At 48.7% G+C, this 20,441-nt stretch overlaps 1 protein-coding gene across 19 annotated transcripts in view; it reads right to left on the bottom strand.

Annotated features, from left to right (window-relative positions):
• celf2 (cugbp, Elav-like family member 2) overlaps positions 1 to 20,441 on the bottom strand; it is a 1,037,523-nt gene that overhangs the window by 428,401 nt on the left and 588,681 nt on the right. Inside the window, exon 1 of one of the 19 annotated variants that reach the window (XM_072471063.1) lies at positions 1,891 to 2,060. The exons of 16 other annotated variants lie outside the window; for them this stretch is intronic. Coding sequence is in view for 1 of the 3 variants with exons in the window: in XM_072471051.1 (XP_072327152.1) it covers positions 1,653 to 1,705 (53 nt within the window). In the remaining 2 variants the exon portion in view is untranslated. Of the gene's footprint in view, positions 1 to 1,592; positions 1,612 to 1,652; positions 1,855 to 1,890; positions 2,061 to 20,441 lie in introns of those variants that run through there. 2 more of the 19 variants (XM_072471051.1, XM_072471062.1) reach the window with 2 other exon arrangements.

Here is a 20,441-nt window from a genome sequence, read left to right as displayed (position 1 = left end):
TTGAAAATTGACCCCAAGTTGTTGACAGAGCAGAGTGGGGGGGGGGAAGAAATATTCAATTCAATCAATTATTTCACAGCGTCACAGTACATGTTAAAATTAAAATGCAAAACAACTTTGTTGTTTTTTTAATTTGGAAAGTAGAGCGAGGGTTATTTGTGTTCAAGATTATTGGACAAAAATGGCATAGTTAAAAGCAGGAATTACTGAACTGTGATGAGCAAGATCTGACTTATCTTAATGATCCAATCCTTGCTCTCTGGGAGAGCTTTGTGAATATGATAAAGAGTATTTAGCGCTGACTGTTTTAAGAGGAAGATAAAAGAATGTTGCATCCCCAGCCAGCAAGCTGGTGAGCCCGGAGTCCCTGGGCCGCCTGTCACTCACGATGACTCGCTTCAGTCGGGTGAGCTGAGCCAGACTGGCAGCTGAAGCAAGGCTTATTTCATCTCGGCCGAAATGAGCCACCTCAGCCATCCCCTCTTCCGCCCTCCCCAAACAGCGCCTCCTGCTGTTTCAGGAAAGAACGGTGCGGAATTGCAGCGGTGTCGCGATGGTGAGAATGGGCTTGCAGCTCGATGGTGAAAATCATTTTTGGGGGGGGCGGGTGCGGCGGAGACAACTAGATTTTGAATAAAATCTCTCAAAAATAAAGTGTAGGAGGAGAAAATATTTCACGTTATCTGCTGAAAGCGAATTGATCTCAAATGGGCAAAGTGAAAACAGACATGTTCTTTGACTTTTATCACTTTTATATACAATGTATTTGCCAGACAGAAATGAAAGAGAGAGACAACACCGAGCTAAACAGCAGCCAAACTTGACACCACAGCGCTGGGTGAAATGATAACGGCAGCTATCTGGTAACCAGCAATGGAGCAGATTGATAGGGACATTATTGTCAACCCAAATTGATTCTTTAACCTGACGTTCTGTGCTTAATGGGGAAAGCACAAATAAATCTCCCACCTAATGGCACAAGCGCATTTGGTTTTCCGAAATACTTGAGCAATTATCAATACAGTATCAAACTGGGAACGACAGGACACAAACTGACAATATAGGGTCTTTTTACGCGAGCTTCTTTTCACAAAAGGTATATATTTTTTAAATAGAGGAGGGATTGGGAAGAGGTTTTTTGGGGGGGGGGGGGGGGGGGTAGAAACGAGGTCAAAGAGGCAGCGTTAAACACTCCGACTGCTCCATTGTTCTGGTGTCCCGTCGGCAGAGAGAGAAAGATGCGCTCCTCAGGCTCCGCTGCCGGCCAGGACATTACACAAAAGGGCCGCATCCCCCCCCCCCCCCCCCCCCAAACCCAGCCCCGTCAGTTCCCCTAACATTTCCTCCACGGCCTCACCACCCCAGTACAGAAAGGGAAGTGGCGGGTTATATATAATCGAAGCTCGCAGGTTGGGAAAAAAACTCAAGAAGCCCAACTCAGCCCCCAGACACTCTTTCGGTCTAAACAGTACTGAGCAATTTCCACTTCAGAGGACAGGACTGCAAAATGCATAATTCCTTCCCGCTATTCTTCCCAGACACAAGCCAGGCACACACACAAAAAAAAGCACACGGCACATACAGAAACAAACCTTGTAGCACAGCAGTTAAACCGGGTTAAAACTCAACGTTGTACATGCACACTACCGTACCTCAAAGGCAGCTCATCGTCTCTCACAGTAGCAGCAGATTTGGGACAGCGCATGCTTTGTGCACAGATATTCTCGACAAAAGGCAGCCCACAAGCGTGCAAAACATCAATGGCACAGTATCTCCACTCTCAATGGCCACTCTCCCATCAATACCACAGAGGAGAAAAGGGGGCCCTCGCAGAATCACTGTACAGAAATAATCCTCCCTGACAAGTTATGTTGTCTGAGCATATCTTACATTAATGCAGCCTCGGGGGCCTTGTTTGCATTCAGTCCTTGTCTGGCGAGCTCCAGTTTCCGTTAATTATAAGTACCAATAGGTGACAGGACAAAATAAAAGCCCACTCTGATGGTTACTGTTCCAGCTTCGACATGCGAGCACTAAACCGAGAGAGTGGCATTCAGAACCTGTCAGGCGTGAAAAAAAAATCAAATAACTTTGTCACTCGCGCTCAATACTTCCAACTCAATTTTTCCCATTGCTTGTGTCTGGAATGCTTCAGACAACGTTTCATTCTGGACCTGCAAGAACATGAAAAGGCCAAGAAGCCATTTGAAAGCCGACCGGGGTCAGACACAGACTATTTCCTGGTCTTTGTTTTAACTCGAGTAAGCAATAGTTAAACAAGTAAAACCTGTAGGCTACAAGTTGAATGCGAAATAATTACACCAAAGAGCCAGAGTTCTTAATGGGAACTAATAGCTGAATGAAAATGTGCGTCAGCTGTGATTTAGGGGGTAACACACTTGCCTCTGGGTCAGAAAGTCATGGGTTCAATTTTACTCCCAAGACTTGAACACCGAATCCAGGCTGATGCTGCAAAGGGAATGAGTGCCACACTGTTGGAGATGCGTTCTTTTCAGATGAGGCTTCGTCCCCCTTCTCAGATGGACGTTGGATTACCCGGTCACCCTCACTCCGTTCTTTTTGGGGGCTTGCTGTGTGCAAAGTGGCTGGCAGACTTCATGTATTACAAACAGTAGTTATTACTTCAAATGTACTTGATTGGTTGTAAAGTGGTTCAGGATATCCTGAGATTGGGAAAGACGCTACATAAACCCAAGTCGTTGGGCGCTATCCAATAGCCAGGTTGCACCGGAAAAGCAGCTCGCCGCGGCCACTAATAGCCGGGGGACCCCTCTCCCAGGATCCACCCGGCTCGCAACGCGTCGCGAAATGTAACACGATCTCGTGAGACATTGCAATGTAAATCCTGTCCATTGCGGGCGGGATCACATTTTGACAAATCCGCATACTGAAAATGAAAATGAAAATCACTTATTGTCACGAGTAGGCTTCAATGAAGTTACTGTGAAAAGCCCCTAGTCGCCACATTCCGCTGCCTGTTCGGGGAGGCTGGTACGGGAATTGAACCGTGCTGCTGGCCTGCCTTGGTCTGCTTTAAAAGCCAGCGATTTAGCTCAGTGAGCTAAACCTCTGTACCAAGCAGCCCACACCTGCCCACCACAACTGGCAATGAAAGGCCCGCCTTTGGGGTCACTTTCTCCTGAAGCAGGAGCATCTTCCTGACTTGCATTCCCACCTCAAGGATGGAATTCTGGGCCATTAACTCTCCTGTTAATGTAATTTAACCATCTTCATATTTCTACTTACACACAACCTATTTCTTGTGTATTTATGTGAAGGTGTGAGATTTTGTGTGTGTGCTCGTGTTGTATGTAGGTAAGTGTGTTTGTTTCTGCATACATGTGACTCTCTCCCTGTGTGCTTGCGTGCCCCTGTGTGTTTGTCCCATTTTTCTGTGTCGGCACATGTCTCTGTGTGCTGGCGCATGACTCTGTGTTGGCATATGATTCTGTTTGCATATGACTCTGTGTTTGCTTGTGACTGTGTTTGCGTGTGACTCTGTATTTAACACTGCATTTAACACTGTTCGTTTAACACTTTGCATGGCTCTATGCTTTCATGGCATGAGTGTTTGCATGTCTGCATGTGTTTGTGTGTGTGTCTGTGTTTGCATGTGTATCTGTGTTTGCATGTGGGTCTGTATTTGCATGTCTCTGTGTTTATTTTTTTTTATTAAATATTTTATTGAAAATTTTTGGTCAACCAACACAGTACATTGTGCATCCTTTACACAATATTATAACAACACAAATAACAATGACCTATTTTATAAACAAAAAATGAATAAATAATAAATAACAAAAATGAAAACTAGCCCTAATTGGCAACTGCCTTGTCACAAGTAACACTCTCCAAAAATATAATTTAACAGTCCAATATATAATTATCTGTAGCAACGACCTATACATACTATACAGTATATATTAACAACCCTGAGAGTCCTTCTGGTTCCTCCTCCTCCCCCCCCCCCCCCCCTCCACCCCCCCCCCCCCCCCCCCCCGATCCTGGGCTGCTGCTGCTGCCTTCTTTTTCCCATTCCGTCTATCTTTCTGCGAGGTATTCGACGAACGGTTGCCACCGCCTGGTGAACCCTTGAGCCGACCCCCTTAGGACGAACTTAATCCGCTCTAGCTTTATAAACCCCGCCATGTCATTTATCCAGGTCTCCACCCCCGGGGGCTTGGCTTCTTTCCACATTAGCAATATCCTGCGCCGGGCTACTAGGGACGCAAAGGCCAAAACATCGGCCTCTCTCGCCTCCTGCACTCCCGGCTCTTGTGCAACCCCAAATATAGCCAACCCCCAGCTTGGTTCGACCCGGACTCCTACTACTTTTGAAAGCACCTTTGTCACCCCCATCCAAAACCCCTGTAGTGCCGGGCATGACCAAAACATATGGGTATGATTCGCTGGGCTTCTCGAGCACCTCGCACACCTATCCTCCACCCCAAAAAATTTACTGAGCCGTGCTCCAGTCATATGTGCCCTGTGTAATACCTTAAACTGAATCAGGCTTAGCCTGGCACACGAGGACGACGAGTTTACCCTGCTTAGGGCATCTGCCCACAGCCCCTCCTCGATCTCCTCCCCCAGCTCTTCTTCCCATTTCCCTTTTAGTTCATCTACCATAGTCTCCCCTTCGTCCCTCATTTCCCTTTATATATCTGACACCTTACCATCCCCCACCCATGTCTTTGAGATCACTCTGTCCTGCACCTCTTGTGTCGGGAGCTGCGGGAATTCCCTCACCTGTTGCCTCGCAAAAGCCCTCAGTTGCATATACCTGAATGCATTCCCTTGGGGCAACCCATATTTCTCGGTCAGCGCTCCCAGACTCGCGAACTTCCCATCCACAAACAGATCTTTCAGTTGCGTTATTCCTGCTCTTTGCCACATTCCATATCCCCCATCCATTCCCCCCGGGGCAAACCTATGGTTGTTTCTTATCGGGGACCCCCCCAAGGCTCCAGTCTTTCCCCTATGCCGTCTCCACTGTCCCCAAATCTTCAGTGTAGCCACCACCACCGGGCTTGTGGTGTAGTTCCTCGGTGAGAACGGCAATGGGGCTGTCACCATAGCCTGTAGGCTAGTCCTCCTACAGGACACCCTCTCTAATCTCTTCCACGCCGCTCCCTCCTCCTCTCCCATCCACTTACTCACCATTGAAATATTAGCGGCCCAATAATACTCACTTAGGCTCGGTAGTGCCAGCCCCCCCCTATCCCTGCTACGCTGTAAGAATCCCTTCCTCACTCTCGGGGTCTTCCTGGCCCACACAAAACCCATGATGCTCTTTTCAATCCTTTTAAAAAAAGCCTTTGTGATCACCACCGGGAGGCACTGAAACACAAAGAGGAATCTCGGGAGGACCACCATCTTAACCGCCTGCACCCTCCCTGCCATTGACAGGGATACCATATCCCATCTCTTGAAATCCTCCTCCATCTGTTGCACCAACCGCGTTAAATTTAACCTATGCAATGTGCCCCAATTCTTAGCTATCTGGATCCCCAGGTAACGAAAGTCCCTTGTTACCTTCCTCAACGGTAGGTCCTCTATTTCTCTACTCTGCTCCCCTGGATGCACCACAAACAACTCACTTTTCCCCATGTTCAATTTATACCCTGAAAAATCCCCAAACTCCCCAAGTATCCGCATTATTTCTGGCATCCCCTCCGCCGGGTCCGCCACGTATAGTAGCAAATCGTCCGCATACAAAGATACCCGGTGCTCTTCTCCTCCCCTAAGTACTCCCCTCCACTTCTTGGAACCCCTCAACGCTATCGCCAGGGGCTCAATCGCCAGTGCAAACAATAATGGGGACAGAGGGCATCCCTGCCTTGTCCCTCTATGGAGCCGAAAATATGCAGATCCCCGTCCATTCGTGACCACGCTCGCCACTGGGGCCCTATACAACAGCTGCACCCATCTAACATACCCCTCTCCAAAACCAAATCTCCTCAACACCTCCCACAAATAATCCCACTCCACTCTATCAAATGCTTTCTCGGCATCCATCGCCACTACTATCTCCGTTTCTCCCTCTGGTGGGGCCATCATCATTACCCCTAACAACCTCCGTATATTCGTGTTCAGCTGTCTCCCCTTCACAAACCCAGTTTGGTCCTCGTGGACCACCCCCGGGACACATTCCTCTATTCTCATTGCCATTACCTTGGCCAGGACCTTGGCATCTACATTTAGGAGGGAAATAGGTCTATAGGACCCGCATTGTAGCGGGTCCTTTTCCTTCTTTAAGAGAAGCGATATCGTTGCTTCAGACATAGTCGGAGGCAGTTGTCCCCTTTCCTTTGCCTCATTAAAGGTCCTCGTCAGTACCGGGGCGAGCAAGTCCACATATTTTCTATAGAATTTGACTGGGAATCCATCCGGTCCCGGGGTCTTTCCCGCCTGCATGCTCCTAATTCCTTTCACCACTTCTTCTACCTCGATCTGTGCTCCCAGTCCCACCCTTTCCTGCTCTTCCACCTTGGAAAATTCCAGCCGATCCAAGAAGCCCATCATTCTCTCCCTCCCATCCGGGGGTTGAGCTTCATATAATTTTTTATAAAATGTCTTGAACACTCCATCACTCTCTCCGCTCCCCGCTCCATCTCTCCTTCCTCATCCCTCACTCCCCCTATTTCCCTCGCTGCTCCCCTTTTCCTCAATTGGTGTGCCCATATTCTCCCCATATTCGTACTGTACACCCTGTGCCTTCCTCCATTGTGCCTCTGCAGTGCCTGTAGTCAGCAAGTCAAATTCTACATGTAGCCTTTGCCTTTCCCTGTACAGTCCCTCCTCCGGTGCTTCCGCATATTGTCTGTCCACCCTCAAAAGTTCTTGCAGCAACCGCTCCCGTTCCTTACTCTCCTGCTTCCCTTTATGTGCCCTTATTGATATCAGCTCCCCTCTAACCACCGCCTTCAATGCCTCCCAGACCACTCCCACCTGGACCTCTCCATTATCATTGAGTTCCAAGTACTTTTCAATGCACCCCCTCACCCTTAGACACCCCCCCTCATCTGCCATTAGTCCCATGTCCATTCTCCAGGGTGGGCGCCCTCCTGTTTCCTCCCCTATCTCCAAGTCCACCCAGTGTGGAGCGTGATCCGAAATGGCTATAGCCGTATACTCCGTTCCCCTCACCTTCGGGATCTACGCCCTTCCCAGCACAAAAAAGTCTATTCGCGAGTAGACTTTATGGACATAGGAGAAAAACGAGAACTCCTTACTCCTAGGTCTGCTAAATCTCCACGGGTCTACACCTCCCATCTGCTCCATAAAATCTTTAAGTACCTTGGCTGCTGCCGGCCTCCTTCCAGTCCCGGACTTCGACCTATCCAGCCCTGGTTCCAACACCGTATTAAAATCTCTATCAGCTTTCCCATCTCTAGGTCCGGAATGCGTCCTAGCATCCGCCTCATAAAATTGGCATCATCCCAGTTCGGGGCATATACGTTTACCAAAACCACCGTCTCCCCCTGTAGTTTGCCACTCACCATCACGTATCTGCCCCCGTTATCCGCCACTATGGTCTTTGCCTCGAACATTACCCGCTTCCCCACTAATATAGCCACCCCCCTGTTTTTCGCATCTAGCCCCGAATGGAACACCTGCCCCACCCATCCTTTGCGTAGCTAACCTGGTCTATCAGTTTCAGGTGCGTTTCCTGTAACATAACCACATCTGCCTTAAGTTTCTTAAGGTGTGCGAGTACCCGTGCCCTCTTTATCGGCCCGTTCAGCCCTCTCACGTTCCACGTGATCAGCCGAGTTGGGAGGCTTCCTACCCCCCCCCCCCCCCCCTTGTCGATTAGCCATCACCTTTTTCCAGCTCCTCACCCGGTTCCCACGCAGCTGTATCTCCCCCAGGCGGTGCCCCCCCGCCCATCCCCTCCCCATACCAGCTCCCCCCTCTCCCCAGCAGCAGCAACCCAGTAATTCCCCCCTCCCACCCCCCCCCCCCGCTAGATCCCCCGCTAGCGTAATTACTCCCCCAATGTTGCTCCCAGAAGTCAGCAAACTCTGGCTGACCTCGGCTTCCCCCCGTGACCTCGGCTCGCACCGTGCGACGCCCCCTCCTTCCTGCTTCTCTATTCCCGCCATGATTATCATAGCGCGGGAACCAAGCCCGCGCTTCTCCCTTGGCCCCGCCCCCAATGGCCAACGCCCCATCTCCTCCACCTCCCCTCCTCCCCCCATCACCACCTGTGGGAGAGAGAAAAGTTACCACATCGCAGGATTAGTACATAAAACCCCTCTTTGCCCCCCACATTCGCCCCACCACTTTGTTCGAACGTTCTTTTTAATAACCCGCTCATTCCAGTTTTTCTTCCACAATAAAAGTCCACGCTTCATCCGCCGTCTCAAAGTAGTGGTGCCTCTCTCGATATGTGACCCACAGTCTTGCCGGTTGCAGCATTCCAAATTTTATCTTCTTTTTATGAAGCACCGCCTTGGCCCGATTAAAGCTCGCCCTCCTTCTCACCACCTCCGCACTCCAGTCTTGATAAACGCGGATCACCGCGTTCTCCCATTTACTGCTCCGAGTTTTCTTCGCCCATCTAAGGACCATTTCTCTATCCTTAAAACGGAGGAATCTCACCACTATGGCTCTGGGAATTTCTCCTGCTCTCGGTCCTCGCGCCATCACTCGGTATGCTCCCTCCACCTCCAACGGACCCGCCGGGGCCTCCGCTCCCATTAACGAGTGCAGCATCGTGCTCACATATGCCCCGACGTCCGCTCCCTCCACACCTTCAGGAAGACCAAGAATCCTCAGGTTGTTCCTCCTTGCGTTGTTTTCCAGTGCCTCCAACCTTTCCACACATCGTTTCTGATGTGCCTCCTGCGTCTCCGTCTTCACCACCAGGCCCTGTATATCGTCCTCATTCTCGGCTGTCTTTGCCTTCACGGCCCGAAGCTCCCGCTCCTGGGTCTTTTGTTCCTCCTTTAGCCCTTCGATCGCCTGTAGTATCGGGGCCAACAGCTCTTTCTTCATTTCCTTTTTGATCTCTTCCACACAGCATTTCAAGAACTCTTGTTGTTCAGGGCCCCATGTTAAACTGCCACCTTCCGACGCCATCTTGGTTTTTGCTTGCCTTCCTTGCCGCTGTTCTAAAGGATCCACTGCAATCTGGCCACTCTCTCCTCCTTTTTCCATCCGTATCCTGGGGGGATTCCCTTCTGGTTTACCGCACAGTGTTTTTAGCCGTCAAAATTGCCGTTGGGGCTCCTATCAAGAGCCCAAAAGTCCGTTTCACAGGGAGCTGCCGAAACGTGCGACTCAGCTGGTCATCGCCGCACCCGGAAGTCTGTCTCTGTGTTTATAAGACCATAAGACATAGGAGCGGAAGTAAGGCCATTCGGCCCATCGAGTCCACTCCAACATTCAATCATGGCTGATTTCAACTCCATTTACCCGCTCTCTCTCCATAGCCCTTAATTCCTCGAGAAATCAAGAATTTATCAACTTCTGTCTTATAGACACTCAACGTCCCGGCCTCCACCGCCCTCTGTGGCAATGAATTCCACAGACCCACCACTCTCTGGCTGAAGAAATTTCTCCTCATCTCTGTTCTAAAGTGACTCCCTTTTATTCTAAGGCTGTGCCCCCGGGTCCTAGTCTCCCCTGCTAATGGAAACAACTTCCCTACGTCCACCCTATCTAAGCCATTCATTATCTTGTAAGTTTCTATTAGATCTCCCCTCAACCTCCTAAACTCCAATGAATATAATCCCAGGATCCTCAGACGTTCATCGTATGTTAGGCCTACCATTCCTGGGATCATCCGTGTGAATCTCCGCTGGACCCGCTCCAGTGCCAGTATGTCCTTCCTGAGGTGTGGGGCCCAAAATTGCTCACAGTATTCTAAATGGGGCCTAACTAATGCTTTATAAAGCTTCAGAAGTACATCCCTGCTTTTATATTCCAAGCCTCTTGAGATAAATGACAACATTGCCTTTGCTTTCTTAATTACGGACTCAACCTGCAAGTTTAACTTTACAGAATCCTGGACTAGGACTCCCAAGTCTCTTTGCACTTCAGCATTATGAATTTTGTCACCGTTTAGAAAATAGTCCATGCCTCTATTCTTTTTTCCAAAGTGCAAGACCTCGCACTTGCCCACGTTGAATTTCATCAGCCATTTCTTGGACCACTCTCCTAAACTGTCTAAATCTTTCTGCAGCCGCCCCACCTCCTCCATACTACCTGCCCCTCCACCTATCTTTTTATCATCGGCAAACTTAGCCAGAATGCCCCCAGTCCCATCATCTAGATCGTTAATATATAAAGAGAACAGCTGTGGCCCCAACACTGAACCCTGCAGGGCACATTATGTGTCTGTGTTTGTGTGTCTGTGTGTTTGCATGTCTCTATGTTTGCGTGTCTGTGTTTGCGTGTCTCTATGTTTGCCTGTCACTATGTTGGCTTGTCTCTATGTTTGCGTGTCTGTGTGTTTGCATGTCTGTGTGCTTGCATGTCTGTATGTTTGGGTGTGTCTGTTTGCGACTGTGTGTTTGCGTGTCATGTTTGCATGTCTCTATGTTTGCGTGCCTGTGTCTGTTTGCCTGTCTCTATGCTGGCATGTCTGTGTTTTTGCATGTCTTTGTGTTTGCATTTTCAATGTTTGTATGTCTCTATATTTGTGTGTCTATATGTTTGCGTGTCTGTATGTTTGCGTGTCTGTGTATGCTTGCATGTCTGTACGTGTTTGCATGCCTGTGTTTGTTTGCGTGTCTCTATGTTTGCCTGTCTCTATGCTTGAGTGTCTGTGTTTTTGCATGTCTTTGTGTCTCAATGTTTGTATGTCTCAATGTTTGCATGTCTCTATGTTTGCGTGTCTGTGTGTATTTGCTTGTCTCTATGTGTTTGTTATTTTCCTTCCCTCCTCCCCACGTTCCAAACAGGCTGGGCTTCAATGGTCCACCAGTCACCTAGCGAGTGGGCCTTCCGTGTCCAGGCTCATGACACCTGAAATATAGATGATGGGTTCTCGTCACAGACACTGCTGTGTGCTTCCAGCCTCTTCTGTCTTTGTTTCCGAATTGTCACATCAGTAAGATACTGCTGGGCATCCAGCATCAGAGGAATTCTACCTGAGTGAGAGCCAACGCCATTAGCAGAAGGGGGAAGAACCCATAAATAAATAATTCCTGAATGTGAAATGTATTTTAATAAAACATTAGAGCACATGCATAGATTTGAACGGTGAAAATATAAAAACCCTCTTGCCACAAAAACCGTAGCACGCTCCACAAGAAAACATCAGAGAAGAGTTCATTCACACACTGTCGCGCTCGAGCAGAATCACATTAAATACTTGCCTCTGATAACGCAAACTACAAAAGGTATCGACTCCTGGCATGCAGGACCTTTCAGTCTTTCTCTCGTTGCAAGTACCTATTTTTAAACCACCGCACTGGGATATTCCACAGGGGCCGATTAAACTATATTTCTCAGCAATTCTCGACAATATGTCGGGGAGAAATAAAAAAAACACTCTGCCTCTCCTTATAAATCGGGTTTCTCGGCGTTCAAAGGGATTCTGTTTCCTAAATTATAACCGAACGCTAAGAGAAGATTTATGGCCAAATTTGATGAGGGTGGGGGATGGGTTAAGAGATTAATGTTACTCAGCAAAACCTTACTGTTTATCTGACAACTTTTCCTCTGTTTATATTTGCTTCTCCTGCAATCGAGACGGATAGATAGAATAATCTTTTCTTCTAATCCCGGTGAATATATTTTATTCAAACCGTTTTATTCTGATAGGTTTAACACAGCTGGATGGTGCTATTTGGGGTTTTCATATCAGGCGCAGCGTTGACCGACGCTGAACAAACTGTGATGGGGGTGGTTGAGCTCAGCTGGGTGGGCACAGGGTCTCACAGTTCACTCCGTCGGCTACCCAGAGAGCCTTACTGAACAGCGAACCTATGAACATTAACTGATAGATGTCAGATAGTGTTGCTGATTGAGGGATGACTACTGACCAGGGCACCCATGGGCAACTCCCCTGCTCTTCTTCAAACAGTGCAGACCCTTCCACGCCCACCTGAATGGGACACATGGGGCTTCAGCTTAAACTTGCATCGGGAAGACCGCACCCGGCCAGTGCATCATTCCTTCAGTACGTCAGAGGCAAGAGTGTCACCACCCAGCCATGGCTGACATATTTAATTTCAGGCCTTGCATTCACACTCCACTGCAAACCACTAACATCCGTAAATGAGTTAATGGGAGACAATTGGGGGAAGGGCAGGATAAAAAGCAGGCCGAATAACCATGGTGGTAAATGGGGGAAATTCAGAACATGGGAGCAAGGGAGACATTGGGCTGGATTCTCCGCACCCCGACGCCAAAATCGACCCCCCCCCCCGCCCGAAAAGTTGTGTACTCGGGGAGTACGCCACGCCGTGTATCCACCACCTGAGGCCATTGCTTGAAGCCTGCCCCGCTATTCTCCGCCCCCGACCGGCTGAATTCCCGACACGGTATTTCTAATTTGGTCCTGCCGTTCGGGGGCGGGCCGATCAGAGGGCTGGGGGGCCTCATTTGGGACTGGGCTTTTATTGTGCGGGCGATCCAGGTCGGGCGCGCGGCCGATCGGGGGCACCTTTTCGGCGGTCCAGGTCTGCGGTCTGACTCCGCCATGGAGCACGGTGCACCCGCTGGAGGTCGCCGCCGTGCGCGTGCATGGCCTCTGACATGGAAGTGTGGGAGGGCGTAACGGCAGCTGGAGTTGCGAGCTCCACAGCAGCTGCCTGCTAGACCCCTGCAAGGCTGGGAATCTGTGGCCTTTTGACGCCAGTTTTTCTGGCGTAAAAAAACACCGTTTTCACGACAGAGTGGGGACAAAGTCCCTGAAACGGAGAATCCAGCCCAGTAACTATGAATTGGATTGACCAATTGCTATGGTTGCCCGAAGAGCAGGAACAGAATCTGTAGGAACAGAGTAGGAACAGAACAAATTACCTGTTAGGTGAATTGGACATTCTGAATTCTCCCTCAGTGTACCTGAACAGGCGCTGGAGTACAGCGACTAGCGGCTTTTCACAGTAACTTCATTGCAGTGTTTTTTAAAATATAAATTTAGAGTACCCAATTAGTATTTTGCAATCAAGGGGCCTCCTTGATTGCAAAAAGTTCAATCCACCTACATTGCACATCTTTGGGTTGTGGGGGCGAAACCCACGCAAACACGGGGAGAATATGCAAACTCCACACGGACAACTTCATTGCAGTGTTAATGTAAGCCTACTTGTGACAATAAAGATTATTATAGAATCCACATCAGTTACTGCTGCCAATGTGTCAAGTAAATATCCAGATAACCACAAAGCAAGGCCTCGGCTCGTTAACAGTGCCTTTATTACCTCTGTGCTGGCACTCCATTAATTTTAATTACGCTACTCTTAGATTTTAAATGTTATTAATGTGGCAGCAGTAAAGGGCTCCATCTCATTAACAGAAACATTATTTGTATTGCGCACAATCCATAGGAGCTGCACGGGACCGATTGACTGCTCCGAACTTTCCTTCGTTGGCCTCCATCATTGTTCGAACCAAGCTCAAATCAGATGTCAAAAGAAAGATAAATTTGAATCTATACAGCTCCTTTCACATCATTGGAATGTCCCAAAGTGCTTTACAACCAAGGAAGCACTTTCCTGAAGTGTTCCGGTTGTAATTGTAGAGGATTAAGGACAATGGGTGATTCCAGGGGCAGAATTTACTGGGAGGTGCCTGATGCAATGTCAGGGAGTGGCAATTTTCTATTCCCGGCTGGAAGGTCACTCCTTGTAGATTCACTCCCATTATCTTCCCTTTCTCCTGGGTACTCTGCAACACCTGACCTCAAGTCAGAACAAAGATCCCAATTTCTCCATCGCCACAATCCCGCCTGTTTTACATTAGGGACCAAGCTGCCAGTCTAGAATGTGTGTTCCAATCCTGGGGTGGGGGCAGCATGCTGGCGCAGTGGTTAGCACTGCTGCCTCACGGCGCCGAGGTCCCAGGTTCGATCCCGGCTCTGGGTCACTGTCTATGTGAAGTTTCCACATTCTCCCCGTGTATGCGTGGGTTTCGCCCCCACAACCCAAAGATGTGCAGGGTAGGTGGTTTGGCCACGCTAAATTGCCCCCATCCAAAAGAAAATTGGAAAAAATGATTTAAAAGAAAAATCCTGGAGTGGGGCCTCAACACACTCACATGACACATGGAGACACACAGATAGGCGGAGACACACAGATAGGCAGAGACACACACACACACATAGATGCTCAGACACACACACACACAGACACACACAAACACACACACACACAGATACACATGCAAACAGACACACACACAGATGCAGAGACACGCACTCACAGACGCTCAGACACATATACACAGACACACACATAGATGCACACACACAGATGCACACACACAGTTAGATGCACATACACATAGATACATGCACGTACACACACAGACACACACACGTGTTTAGATATAGAATGCAGCATGTCTGTGGCCTCATATCCGCGATCCATTGCTCTTGGCTGTTGTAATTTTTTAAATTAACCACATTCCCCTTCCTCATAATCTGTATGAGCCACAATCATTCCTGTTGTCGTGCAAGACTTTGTTTTGGCTTTGCCTATTTATTCCACTTCAAGATAAATATTTGCTCTTGTTGGCATTAAACAGGCATAATTGTTCATCTGCAGCGGAATGGGCTTGCTGTACATTAATGACCTGCCATGATTAAGATGAGAAATTATACCTTAAGAGCCTCATAGAGGAAAGAAGAGAGTACTGTCTACTAGCAAGGTGAAACATGTAAATGATGCACCTTCCAGTCATTGAAGCACAATTCTATTCATGCTGCAAATTGCGCGTGTAAGTCAATCCAATTTTCACATCTTCGTGTTTTTGCATATACACATCATATAATTCGACCCCCATTTCCAGCTGTGACATGCCATTTCTGCATTATTAGTCAACCTCAGGGCAGCATGGCAGCACAGTGGGTAGCACTGCTGCTTAAGGCGCCGAGGACCTGGGTTTGATGCTGGCCCCGTGTCACTATTTGTGTGGAGGTTGCACATTCTCCCCACGTCTGTGTGGGTTTCACCTCCACAGCACAAAGATGTTCAGGTGGATTGGCCACGCTAAATTGCCCCTCAATTGGAAAAAAATTAATTGGGTACTCTAAATGTATTTTTTATAATTTAGCCAGCCTCTATTTTTCACCCCACAAACGGATGTATAACTTAACGATGCCTACAACTGGTGCCAAGGGATCAATTAAGTGATATGGGTTGTGTTGCAAAGATGCGCACAAAATAAGACACACCCGTACAGATCAGACCCCAACGCAGAATGACAACAGCAACCACCCACAACAGCAATAATTCATAGACACAAAAGAACATGGGACTTCGGAGCAGGAGCTGGCCATTCGGCCCTTTGGGCCTGCTCCCCCATTCAATAAGATCATGGCTGGTCTAGTTGTGGTCTCAGCTCCACTTTCCTGTCTGCCCCCCCCCCTCTAATAACCCCCGACTCCTTTGTCTGTCAAAAATCTATCTAAAGGTGCCTTGATTACATTCACTGACCCTTCATCCACCGCTGGGTGTGGAAGAGTATTCCAGACTAATGACCCTCAGAGAAAGGAATTCTCCTCCTCTCCGTCTTACTGCAATAGAGTAGAAAAGTAGCGAGGTGCTGTTGCAACTTTGTAGGTCACTGGTGAGACCGCATCTGGAGTACTTTGCACTGCTTTGGTCCCCTGACTTGGGGCAGGATGTAAATGCATTAGAGGATGTTCAGAGAAGGTTCACTGGATTGATTCCAGGGATAATGGACTTATCCAATGGGGAGAAATCCTGTGGTTTAGGCCGATTCTGGCTGGAGTTTAGAAAAATGAGAGGACACCTTATTGAGGTATATAAGGTGCTAAAGGGGATGGACAGGTAGACACAGATCAGATGTTTCCCCTTGTTGTTCATTCTATAATGAGATGCCATAGTTTTAGGCTAATGGGTGGCAAAATGTTTTAAATTTAAAGCATCCAATTTTCTTTCCCACTTAAGGGGCAATTTAGCGTGGCCAATCCACTTTGCCTGTGCATCTTTGGGTTGTGGGGGTGAGACCCACGCAGACACAGGAAGAATGTGCAAACTCCACACGGACAGTGACCCCGGGCCGGGATCGAACCCGGGTCCTTGGTGCCGTGAGGCAGCAGTGCTAACCACCGTGCCACCTGGGTGGCTGATTTGAAACAGAAATTAGGAGGAATTACAAAACTCAAAGGGTAATGAATCTGTGGAATTCGCCATTCCAGAGTGCAGTAAAGGAGATAGATAGGTTTTTAATTAGTAGCGGGATGAAGGATTATGGGAAGCAGGCAGGAAAGTGGAATTGAGGCCATGACGTGATCAGCTATGATCGTACTGAATGGTGGAGCAGGCTCAAGGGACTGAATTGGCTATTCCCACTCCTAGTTCTTATGTTAATTAACGTCCTGAGCTAATCTCCCCACAGGAGGAAACACCCTCCTGCTATCTACCCTATCCAGTCCCCTCAGGGTAGCATGTGTTTCAATAAGACCGCCTCTCTTTCAATAAAACTCCAATGGGTACAGGTCTACACTGTTCAACCTTTCTTCATAGATAAGCTCCTTATCCAAGGAATGCAATATCTATTTGACACGAGAAACGGCGGAAGGCACTGAATACTGCAAAGGCTGTGGGCCCTGACAACATTCCGTCAATATTGCTGAAGATTTGTGCTCCAGCCACACCATGAGCCAAGCTGTTCCAAGTACAGCTACAACACAGGTATCTACACAGCACTGTGGACAATTGCACAGGTATGTCCTGTCCACAAAAAAGCAGGATGAATCCGACCCGGCCAATTGCCACCTCAACAGTCTACTCTCAATCACCAGCTAGGTGATGGAAGGCGCTGTCAACACTGTTATCAAGCGGCACTTACTCGGCAATAACCTGCTCACTGATGCTCAGTTTGGGTTTGCCAGGGCCACGGAGCTCCTGACCTCATTTCAGCCTTGGTCAAAAGGGCATAGGTGAGAGTGGCTACCCATTAACATCAAGACAGCATTTGAGAAAGTGTGGTATCAAGGCATTTTGGCAAAATAGGAATCAGGGGAAAGCTCTCCACTAGTTGGAGTCATAGCAGGCACAAAGGAAAGTGGTTGTGGTTGTCAATCATCTCAATTCCAGGACGTCGCTACAGGAGTTCCTTATGGTAGTAACTTAGGCCAGCGACTTCAGTTACATTCTCTCCATGATAAGGTAAGAAGTTGGGATGTTTGCAGATGACTGCAGCACAATGTTCAGCACCACTCGTGACTCCTCAGGTACGAAAACAGTCTGTGTCTATATGCAGCAAGACCTGGACAATATCCAGGCTTGGGCTGACATGTGGCAAATAACATTTGTGCCACCCAAGTGCCAGGCAATTACCATCTCCAATAAGAGAGAATCTAACCATCTCCTCTTGGCATTCAATTTCATTACCATTGCTGAATACCCCACTATCAACATCTGGGCACTATCATTGACCAGAGACTGAACTGGACCAGCCATAAAATACTGTCGCTACAAGAGCAGGTAAGAGGCCAGGAATCCTGCGGCAGGTAACTCACCTTCTGTCTCCCCAAAGCCTGCCCACCATTGACAAATCACAAGTCAGGATTGTGATGGAATACTCTCCACTTGAATGGATGAGTGCAGCTCCAACAACACTCAAGCTTGACACCATTCAGGGCAAAGCAGCCCATTTGACTGGCACCCCATGCATCATTTACAACCTTCAATTCCTCCATTGCCAACGCGCAGTGGCAGCCGTGTGTACCATCTACAAGATGCACTGCAGCAACTCACTCCTTCAACAGCACAGCCCATGCCTGTAAACTCTACCAGCTCAAAGAACAAGAGCAGCAGATACATGGGAAAGTGGCCACCTGCAAGTTCCCTTCCAAGTCACTCACCATCCAGATTTGGAAATATATTGCCGTTCCTTCACTCTTGCTGGGTCAAATTCCTGGAACTCCCTCCCTATCAGCACAGTGGGTGTACCGACACCACATGGACTGCAGCCGTTCAAGAAGGCAGCTCACCACAACCTTCTCGAGGGCAAGTATCAATAGGCAATAAATGCTGGCCTAACCAGCGAAGCTCACGCCCTGCAAAAGAATAAAAACAAATTTACCTACTTCTACATTCCATTCCCCTTGCAATAAAAGCCAACCCTCCATTTGCCTTCCTAATGGCTTACTGTAGCTGCATTCCAACTTTTTGCGATTCATGTACCTGGACAGCCAGATCCCCTTGTACGTCGAGTCTGACAATCTCTCTCAATTTAAATAAAATGCTACCTATTTATTCTTTCTGCCAAAGTTGACAAGTTCACATTTCGCACATCATACTCCATTTGTCAAATATTTGCCCACTCACTTTACCTGTCTGGGCGCGATCTACTGGCCAGGTTCTCTCCCGCTGGAATTGGGCCGGGACGCGCTGGTAGATTCCTGATGGTCAATAGGCCTTGTGAGATCTGGTGAGCTGACATGATCTGGATCCCGCCCCCAATGGGCAGGACCCCACTCGCACAGTTAAAAACTCACTTAACCGTGCTGCCACCAGATCGAATGCCCACCTGGCACTTATTGGCCTCGCCGAGGAGACCCCAGCTAGGCAGCGTTTAGCACTGGTCCCCACAAACTGGTCCCAGGCAATTGGCGACCCCCGCCCCCAAGGGTGGTCTGTCTCTGGGCAGGGTGGCACCCTGGCATTGCCAGCCTGCCACACTGACATTGTCACCTGGGTACCAGTCTGGCACTGCCAGGCTGCCCAGGCGGCACTGACATGCAGACAGGGGCACTGCCAGGGGCATAGGCTGGAATTCTGCCCGTGCCAGGAATAGGGCCCGGGGACCGCCTGCCGTTATGTGGTGGGATGCGGGGGGGCTAGAGGATCCCCCTAAAGGTGAGTAGGGGCATTGGGGGCCTCCAGGGTCATGTCAGGGGCCATGGGGGGGGGGGGGGGGGGGGGTACGATCTAGGCGCTATTTCTCATGTAGGATATGTGGCTAAGTGCAGCCTCGGTGGGGCATTCCCCACCGGAGATTGGATAATAAACAGAGTGGCATCAGATAGCATCCAGAACGGACTCTGTTTTTGTTTAGATAAATTGTATCTTTACCTCTTGGCAACTTTCTTTCCTACTATCATTCAACATAACGTTCAACCTAACGTTCAACTTATACACTGACAACCACAGTATATAAAAACATCTTCAGATGTGCCTGGCATAAGTCAACCGTTTCACTTGTGAAATCTCTGCGTATAGAAAGTGTTGTTATAACCTACATGAGGGCCACAGGACCGGGCTGATTAGGCTCCATGTGACTTTTGGAATATGAACTACCTCACTGTGGGGGGGGGGGGGGGGCGGGGAGCTCCCTCATCAGCGGGGAACCAAGCTGGGCATAAAAATAAAACCCCAGCCCGAGTGTGGGCTGGGCACAGGTGACCCTCTGGGGAGTGGTGTAGAGAGAGATTTTGTTCTTCGTTCATTCAAACCTTTTGCATCCTTACTCTCCCATGTGGTCGCGTCCTCGTGCTTAACAGAAAGCAATTCATTAACCTCAGAGTATCGCCCACCGTTCGTGGTCGTTAATTGATTTCTGAATCTAGCAACAGCAATTAGTCTCTCATTCACCTCAGGATAACCAGGATTGACCTCAAACTTACAATCGACCTCCAGGATGTGACGGCTCACGCCAATTTTACTTTGTGGTCTTAAAGAGACATCTGACTGCGGACACAACATCGACTTAGCAGAAGAATAAGAGGGAATCTAGTTCAACGTAAGGGATCATAGGGACGTAAGGAACAGGAGACAACTATTCAGCCTCTCGAGCCTGCATTGCCATTGAAAGGAGATCAAAGCTCAACTCCATTTAACGCCTAGCACAGGGCTAAATCGCTGGCTTTGAAAGCAGACCAAGGCAGGCCAGCAGCACGGTTCGATTCCCGTACCAGCCTCCCCGAACAGGCACCGGAATGTGGCGACTAGGGGCTTTTCACAGTAACTTCATTTGAAGCCTACTTGTGACAATAAGCGATTTTCATTTTCATTTCATAGATGGATCCACCCCGGTCATGAACACTCCAATCGCCCCCCAGCATCCACAGGTTTTTTGGGAGGGAGAGTTCCAGATTTCTGCCACCTTTCATGTGAAAAAGAGTGACCTCATTTTGACCCTGAATGAGCTGCTCTAATTTTAAGATCTATTCATCTTCCCTTTGTTCCCCCAACTAAGGAAGACGTTTTCCCCATATTTACCCTTTCAAATCCTCTTCCTATTTTAAACCACTAGATCAGAACCTC

This window comes from Scyliorhinus torazame, chromosome 13, assembly GCF_047496885.1.
Source record: "Scyliorhinus torazame isolate Kashiwa2021f chromosome 13, sScyTor2.1, whole genome shotgun sequence".
Taxonomy (NCBI): domain Eukaryota; kingdom Metazoa; phylum Chordata; class Chondrichthyes; order Carcharhiniformes; family Scyliorhinidae; genus Scyliorhinus; species Scyliorhinus torazame.
The sequence above is the reverse complement of the archived record's forward strand: the minus strand, read 5'-3'. Positions and strand labels throughout refer to the sequence as shown.